This window comes from Triticum dicoccoides, chromosome 3A (genome assembly GCF_002162155.2).
Source record: "Triticum dicoccoides isolate Atlit2015 ecotype Zavitan chromosome 3A, WEW_v2.0, whole genome shotgun sequence".
Classification (NCBI taxonomy): Eukaryota; Viridiplantae; Streptophyta; class Magnoliopsida; order Poales; family Poaceae; genus Triticum; species Triticum dicoccoides.
This window is the reverse complement of record NC_041384.1, coordinates 512,490,612-512,499,191: the sequence shown is the minus strand read 5'-3', so window position 1 is coordinate 512,499,191 and position 8,580 is coordinate 512,490,612. Positions and strand designations below refer to the sequence as shown.

The window sequence follows — 8,580 nt, the reverse complement described above, 5'->3', positions numbered from 1 at the left end:
TCTTGTGCCACGAGAAAGCTAATTTTGAGGACCTCACACCTCAAAATACAAGTTGAACCACTTCAGTTCCTTGAACGTATTCAAGGAGACATTTGTGGTCCTATTCAGCCATTATCTGGACCTTTCCGGTATTTCATGGTTCTGATTGACGCATCTACACGATGGTCACATGTGTGTCTTCTATCCACACGAAACCATGCATTTGCCAAGATAATGAGGCAAGTCATTAAGTTGCAAGCCCATTATCCTGAAAGTCGAATTGAGTCAATTTGAATGGACAATGCTGCAGAATTCTCCCCGCGTGCTTTCAATGATTATTGCATGGCTTTGGGGATTGAAGTTCAGCACTCTGTTCCATATGTCCATACATAAAATGGTTTGGCTCAAGCATTGATTAAGAGGATCAAACTCATTGCAAGACCTTTGTTGACGAATTGCAACTTGCCAACCTCTTGTTGGGGTCACGCTGTTTTACATGTTGCTGACTTGATACAATTGAGGCCAACTGCATATCACAGTTCTTCCCCTCTGGAATTGGTACGTGGAAATCCTCCAAGCATTTCCCATCTGCATAAGTTCGGATGTGCTGCATACATCCCGATCTCACCACCACAACAGACATCTATGGGCCCACACAGGAAGTTAGGGATCTATGTGGGGTACAAATCGCCATTGATTATCAAGTACCTGGAACCCCTGACTGGGGATCTGTTCACAGCCCGTCACGCTGATTGCATATTTAATGAGGAACATTTTTTGGCATTAGGGGGAGATTTCAAGTGCCAGAAATAATGCCCAGAAATTGATTGGAATGCTCATGCCATTTCATCCTCTGATCCGCGTACCCATGAGACTGAACTTCAAGTTCAAAAGATCGTTAATTTGCAACATCTTGCAAATAATCTGCCAGATTCATTTACTGATCTGAAAGGTGTTACAAAATCCTTAAATCCTGCCAGAAACATGCCAGAAAGAGTGGAGGTACCAATAAAAACCACTCAACTCCCTATTCCTAAAAAGAGGGGGAGTAGTACGGCCTCTGACATGGAGCATGCTTCTAGCAAGCAGCAAAGAAAATCGAGGAGAAAAACCTCAGAGTCAGTAAATGCAGGTCAAGTCAACGTTGACAAACACCTGATGGGTAGTATACACCCAGTGGAAGGGAAACCTCCACAACCCAGTTCCAGTGTGCCCAAACTAACTGGGACATCGAAACACACAGACTCGATCGTATTGGGAAATCATGAAGAGTCACTAGGGGCGCAGGAAATTTCCATCAACTATGTTGATTCTGGAGAATCATTTGACCGTAAGACTACGACCGTTGACATATATTTTGCTGAAAAGATTGCAGATACCCTTCTCACTAATCATGATCCAAGGTCTATTGTTGAGTGCCAAAAGCGCTCCGACTGGCCTAAATGGAAGGATGCAATCCAAGCAGAAATTGCCTCGCTTAACAAAAGAAAGGTATTCACTGAAGCAAAACCTACACCTCCCAGTGTTTTCCCTGTGGGATTCAAATGGATTTTTTCTTCGGAAACGGAATGAGAACAATGATGTGGTGAGATATAAAGCAAGGCTTGTAGCACAAGGTTTCATGCAGAAACCCGGCATTGATTTCACTGAAACATATTCTCCAGTAATAGTGCAACCACTTTTCGATATCTTATATACTTGGCAGTGCAAAATCGTCTATCTATGCAGTTGATGGACATCGTGACCGCATATCTTTACGGGTCACTAGATTCAGACATATATATGAAGGTTCCTGATGGAATTTCTGTCTCGAATAAAAATGCAAAACGCAACATGTATTGTGTAAAGCTGAATAAGCCATTATATGGCTTAAGGCAGTCGGGGCGGATGTGGTACAACCGACTGAGTGAGTTCCTTCTTCAGAAAGGTTACTCCAATAGTGTTGAATTGCCCATGTGTTTTCATCAAGAAGTCCTCGACAGGATTTTGCATCATCTCTATGTATGTTGATGATCTCAACATCACCGGCAGCACACCAGACATTGATGAAGCAAGCAATCACCTAAAGATGGAATTTGAGATGAAGGATTTGGGTAAAACCAAATTTTGCTTAGGTATTCAACTTGAGCACCTTCCCTCAGGAATCATGGTACACCAATCTGCCTATATCTAGAAAATATTGGAAAATTCAATATGGACAAATCCTATCCATCTAAAACTCCCATGGTGATTCGATCTCTAGACGTAGAGAGATATCCATTCATACCAAGGGATGATGGAGAAGAGGTGTTGGGACCTGAAGTTCCATACCTCAGTGTTGTTGGAGCGCTTATGTATCTTGCAAATTGCACAAGACCTGACATTGCATTTGCAGTGAATCTACTTGCAAGACATAACGCAGATTCCACAAAACGTCATTGGTCTGGAGTGAATATTATCTTTCGATGTCTCCAAGGCACAAAGGATCTTGGCCTATTTTCCAGTTCCAGAAAAATCAGGACTCTGATGTGACTGTATATGCAGATGCCGGCTATTTGTCTTATCCCCATAATGCCAGATCTCAGACCGGCTTCGTGTTCCTACATGGTGGCACTGCTATATCATGGAAGTCTTCGAAACAGACTCTGGTAGCAACATCTACCAATCATTCTAAAATAATTTCATTATTTGAAGCAACATGCGAATGTGTATGGCTTCGCAGAATGATACACATACAACAGTCATGTGGAATGGGTTCGATAAAATCACCTACCATTATCTATGAAGATAATGCGGCCTGTGTTGTGCAGATGCAAATAGGATACATCAAGAGTAATAGCACCAAGCATATTTCTCCTAAATGTTTTTCCCCCACAATCTTCAGAAAAGTGGGGAAATAAGCATTGTGCAAGTCAAATCATGTGACAACCTTGCTGATTTATTTATCAAGTCCCTACCAAATTCTACATTCCAGAAATGTGCTCATGAAATTGGTATGTGAAGACTTAGGGACTTGCAGATGTCAGGGGGAGTCTCTTCTTGAGATACCTTTATTTTAATGACATCACATTATGCTATCTTTCTTTGTGAGTATATATTTTAGGATCTCATCAAAGATTTTATGAAGAACTTTTGGAGGAGAATCCTTCTGAGATGATAGAGCATCCCGGATAATTGTGAAGATGATTCTACATGGTCAAGTGTAGATTAGGGGAAGTGTTAGAATAAATTACAATTTGTAATTAGGGAAAAATCTTCCCTTGCCCAAACTGTCGTGCGGTTTGTCCCGCACAGACGTCTTCTCGCTCCTACCCTCTGGAACCGACGCCTCCCTTCGATCGCGTCTCTCCAGATGGTATAAGTAGCGCCTATAACCATCAATCAAGACAGAGATTTCACTTTCGATCTCAAACAGTTTCCAAAATGACATGGGTCTGCACACCGTGTCATGGCCATGCTGCCTTTTCTCTAAAAAAGAAAATTTACACGACTCCTTTCGACTCAAGTAGTACTAGGATTTATGGAACATGTTTCATTCCATTGTTGTGGTTTGCGACTAGACAATGATCAGCAACCAAAAGAGTACCAGAGTGTCCCGTGGGGATGAGTTTTATGTTGGTCAATCATTCAAGGATCTACTTTGTAAGAGTGCCACATTACTACCTTATATCGTTTGACCGTGTACTTTGGTATTTGCTTTATCTGTAAAGCGGGCAATATCCTGTTTCATGGGATGACAGTAGGCAGGCCTGAGTGCCGAACGCTGCTTATGAGTATATTCTTGTCACGTGCAGTCTTCAGTATACAGATTGCCCTTCAGAAAGATTGATAACATGACCGAATACCATTCCTCAAAAGAATGCCACACCACAACAACGTGAGATTACATTCCTTAAAAGGAGTTGCTTAGCTATCACAGAAAGCAAACTATAAACCGAAGAGATCAATCTGTACATGAATTCCTTGATGGCTTAGTGATAAACCTCTGGTGTACAACAGGTGTTCTGATCAGCAGGGAAGTAACACTTGCCATACCATTCTTCTGCAGAGAGAATTTCGATACACAAAGAAAATGGTACAGTGAGTTGACTTCCTATCAATCATGAATATGATCCGCCAAATGACATCAACAACCTCAGCTGGCTGCTATCGCGACGAGCGTGACGAGCGGTTGGTGCTGCCCTCATTGCGATCCTTTTTCCGCAAACCTTCGAAGCTAAGGAAACACTTGAGAGGTCTGACCTGTTGTTCCAGTATAGCCAGCATGAGAATACACGCTAGAACAATGCATATTTTGCAACGATGGGACTTATCAGACCGCTATTCCATAAGAAACCATAAGCTATTACCTTCCAACGGTTTCTGCGAGCTAGTTCAATTTGGATGGTAGACAACCGATCAATGACAACTCTAAAATTGGGCCTATCAGCAGGATTTTCACTCCAGCATTTCTCAATCAACCTGTAGAAATATAAAGTAGTCAAGCAATCAAGTCAGGGTGTTAGACAAACTAAAGTAACCGCGTAGAATGTTATCTGGAGGAAACAGTACAAATTAAGGTTTGCATAACCATATTGTCAAAATGGATTATGGATTGCTAAAGCATGAAATTGGCAATGCAATCAAGCCATTCTAATGCTGCAACAAATTGGTAATTGCCATAGTAAAGCAAAAAAAGGAGGGAGAATCTTACTCTCTTAGCCCGTAGGCATAATGCTTTGCAGGAGCTCTAAACGGTGGCCTTTCTTTAGAACTATGGGCCTTCTCAATTTCATCAATTTTCTTATCGTGAAAAGGCAGGCATCCTTCAATCATCTGAAAGAGTTCAAATATTAGTAAAAGTACGGTGATCTAGAAGGAGCTGGGAGTAGTTGGAGCAGAATTGAATATTACTTTCCAAATTATCTATCAAACAAACTTTCTGACTGTTCTATGTTCTAACTGAGACTACACAAAAATGTGGATTAGAAGCTGATCATCTAGTATGGCATAGAAATATACAATGCTATATAGCAAAAAATATATATACCTCCTGAAGTATCAAAGCGAATGAGAAGACATCAACTTTATTATCATACTCCTCTTTACGCAGGACTTCTGGAGCTACATACCTACCTATGACATATTCATGAATGATCAGTAACAGAAGGTGAATAAATTTGCAATAGCAGTGAGCTGCATACCAGTTTGGAACAAATTAGGATGGAAAATAAGAAGTTAATAAGCTTACAGGCATTGCCAGGAGAAGTAACTGGTTTGTCCTCTCTGACTTTTCTTCTCCACTTTAGCATCTTACACAAATCAAAATCTGCCACCTTCAGATGCCCAGTGTCATCCCTCAATATGTTTCTATTTTGTTACACAAGGGCCAGAAAAGAATTCAACAAATTAGGCATCTGAAGCAACTGATGAGGTACATACAGAAGACTCCAAATTTATGGATGTTTTTTGAGATAAAGCACTCACGAAGGCTCAAGGTCACGGTGGATGATAGCTTGGGGTTTATGCTCATGTAAGTAACTCATTCCTCTGTTACATTTGAACAAAGATCCACGAGTTAGGCATATTTATAACTTATAACAACAGAAAAAACATCAATAATAGAGTCCCTGTGATTTGGGGAATATGGTGGGTAGCAAACCTTGCAATATCAAGAGCTAATTTAACTGCATACAAAGGTTCCAGAGCTCCTTTCCTATTCAAGTGTTTGCGCAGATCACCCTGAAAATAAACATTGCCACATTGATAATCTATAAAATAAAGTGATATATTTTGATAGTCAACTGAAGGCCTGATTATGTTGCAGAAATAATGATGCAAAGTTAAGAAACATAAGAATTTATGCAGTGTTGAAATCATACAGCACGTAGCTAGGAAGAAATCATATCTGCAGTGATCTAATGTGATACCAATAAAAATGGCCAAATGACATCATACGGACCAGTAACTCATTTGTACTGTCAGTTAACTATGACAGCAGCACTCCTTCACTCACTAGAAAATAACCAAATACTAGTTCAAAAGGAAGCCATGAGTCCAGACCTAGAAAAGTTTGACTAGGGACTCAGATATCAAAATAATATGAGCCTGGAAAGAACATCAACCCAAGACAAACCTTCGGCATAAATTCCATGACAATCATCATTGGGTTGGTTTGTGTTACAGCGCCCAGAAATTGAACGACATTTGGATGCCGTATTAGTTGCAGAACGTCAAGCTCATCTCTGAATGCTTGTCTGCAATGCAAAGATATCCATCGGAACTGTAAGGAAAGTACCAACTTGGGCAGCCTGAGCAACACCTAAGTGAAAGAATGCCAACGCAAATCAGGAAGGAAGGTAAACTATTGAGTGGAATCAACCCACACTTTGTTCTCGTCAGTAAGTACATCATCATCCAGCTTTTTAACAGCAACCAGAATGCCCCTCCATGTTGCTTTCCGAAATGTACCCTGAGAAGTAAATTAAATTATAAGAAAGAAGCAAGACATGATTTAAATATTAGTAGCATTCAATTTAAAAACTCCATGTCTAGACTAATTATTAGAGTAATCATGACTGCTAGTTAACAAATACCTTAGCTAAATCTTTGCCATTTGTGAAGTCAAGTTCGTCCGGATCAATCTCGTATTCAGGAACATCACGATCACTGTTAACATGCATAGGAGCAACCTTCAAAAAAGGAAGTGGATATTTATTAGTAATAATGCTCGAACCCTCGAACATGCCAAGTTAAATAAAAATACAGCATAGTACCTTATGGTTCGAGTCATGCTTCTCCAAGATCTTGATAACATCATGGTTCTGATAATGCATCGCATCTGCCAAAGGCTGCCCAATAGTAGTGCAGCACACAATTAACTCAAGTGAAAGCATATACCTATATACAGTTCCTAACAGCAAGTATTATATGTACTCCCTCCGTTCACTATTATAAGATGTTCTAACCTTTTTCTGAATCGGATATAAATAGACACATTGCATATCACTCGTCAGTCCGTATGTTGTCCATATTAAAATATCCGAAACATCTCATACTCCCCCGCCCAAAATAAGTGTCTCAACTTTAGTACAATAATTTGAAGGGAAAAAAAACTCTTGACCAGCGACTGGGAAGTATGGCAATTGCAAATGATTTGCATCCCAATTTATGTTGCCGGGATGGTAAGTTTGGTTGACAAGAATAGCAAATACGCCTCAGTTCATTTTTTATTATTTTTGGCAGGTTTTGCCGTGCTTGCAAGCTAAAATTGACGTCCTCATGACAATATAAATTGCCATAAAAAACGTTCGATTTGCCATCCCCTCCCAAGCGAAAGTCAGCTGAATAGCATTACCCAAAAAATACTTACGGTATTAAAAAACAGAAATTCAGCACTTAACGAACAAAAACATGCTCTAATGATTCACAGCGCTTTCCCACTAAATCGGAATCCCCATCGAAAACTGATGAGGTTCTCAAGAAAGCAGAACAAATGGAGCAACACGGAGGCGAAAGTCCAAAGCAGGCTCACCGTGCTTCCCCACTGGTCCTCGACGACGGCCTCCGCGCCGCGGTCGAGCAGCAGAGCGACGACCTCGGCGTGGCCCTCGCAGGCGGAGATATGCAGCGCCGTGCGGCCGTCGGAGTCGCGGAAGTTGGGGTCGGCGCCGGCGTCGAGGAGCTCGCGTATCCCCTCCGCGTTGCCCTCGTGGGCCAGGTACATCATCTGGAAGCTGGCGACGCCGGCGGCCTCCCCCGACACCTCGGCGCCGTTTTCACCGCCGCGGCTGGGCGCCAGGGACGACTGCTTCCCGAGCCTGAACCGAGGGGTCGTCGGCCCCGCCGCCGCCTCCTCCTCCGAGGACGTGGGCGGCTTGGGCTCCATCGTCGGCGCTGATGGGAGATCCGATCGGAGACTTGTGGAAGAGGAATTGAATAGAGCCGAGGAGGGTCCGTCCGTCGGTCCGAGGGAGTAATCGAGCGAGGGGGTTTGGGAGGGGAAGTTGAGAACTTGGATGGGAAAAAGATGGCTGGGTGGCGGCTGAGTTGGCAACAGGTCCACCAACTAATAACTGTCCCTTGTGGTATGAAACGGTGGCGGCGAGTACGGTCGGTCCCGGCACCCCGCGGATTGAGTTGGTGACAGCTGATCCCGCGGAAGTAGGGCCTTGCCAATGCTTGCAAGCTTGGTTCTAGGCCGTGCCAATTTCAGAGGGTGGTCGTATCGTGTACGCAGGCACGCACGGTTGCTCCTTGCTCATGCAGCTCCTAGTAAGAACATCTACAGCTCCTAGCCAGAATTTTGTTTTTCTTTGTACACCATGCAAATCACAATATTTTCAACGATTTTTTACACGTTTGTGCGGAAAAACATATAAGTATTCCTGGCATTTTTTTCCAAAAATGAAACTTTTAAATATGGTTTTGATTTGGCTCCATGAAGCCCGCCCTCCAAAAATTAACACTCACCAACCAGACCCTACTTTCTCCCTAAAAGTCTTGACTAACCAGCACCCCTCAAATCAAGACCACATCTGAGGGCAATATGAGGAGTTGCGAGCGTGCCCGGGCAAGGCTCCACGTCAGCTGCAGGGACCGACGACCCCACCCGCAACCACTTCGATGAGAAGACTGCGATGG

The 8,580-nt window shown here is 42.6% G+C and overlaps 1 protein-coding gene across 2 annotated transcripts; it reads right to left on the bottom strand.

The window, feature by feature from the left end:
• Nucleotides 1-3,781: 3,781 nt before the first annotated feature.
• On the bottom strand, nt 3,782-7,983 carry LOC119268855 (integrin-linked protein kinase 1-like). Of its 2 annotated transcripts, XM_037550566.1 has the most exons (13): nt 7,472-7,983; nt 6,714-6,788; nt 6,534-6,629; nt 6,324-6,409; nt 6,074-6,194; nt 5,600-5,679; nt 5,425-5,487; nt 5,189-5,307; nt 4,988-5,073; nt 4,652-4,773; nt 4,308-4,419; nt 4,093-4,200; nt 3,782-4,000 (listed from the first exon to the last, which is right to left on the bottom strand). In XM_037550566.1, the coding sequence occupies exons 1-12, from the start codon at nt 7,823-7,825 to the stop codon at nt 4,105-4,107; spliced, it is 1,410 nt and encodes a 469-aa protein (XP_037406463.1). In that variant the 5' UTR covers nt 7,826-7,983; the 3' UTR covers nt 3,782-4,000; nt 4,093-4,104. The 2 variants fall into 2 exon arrangements, with proteins under 2 accessions (XP_037406463.1, XP_037406462.1); XM_037550565.1 differs by having other exon boundaries at nt 3,782-4,200.
• Between the last annotated feature and the right edge of the window lie 597 nt (nt 7,984-8,580).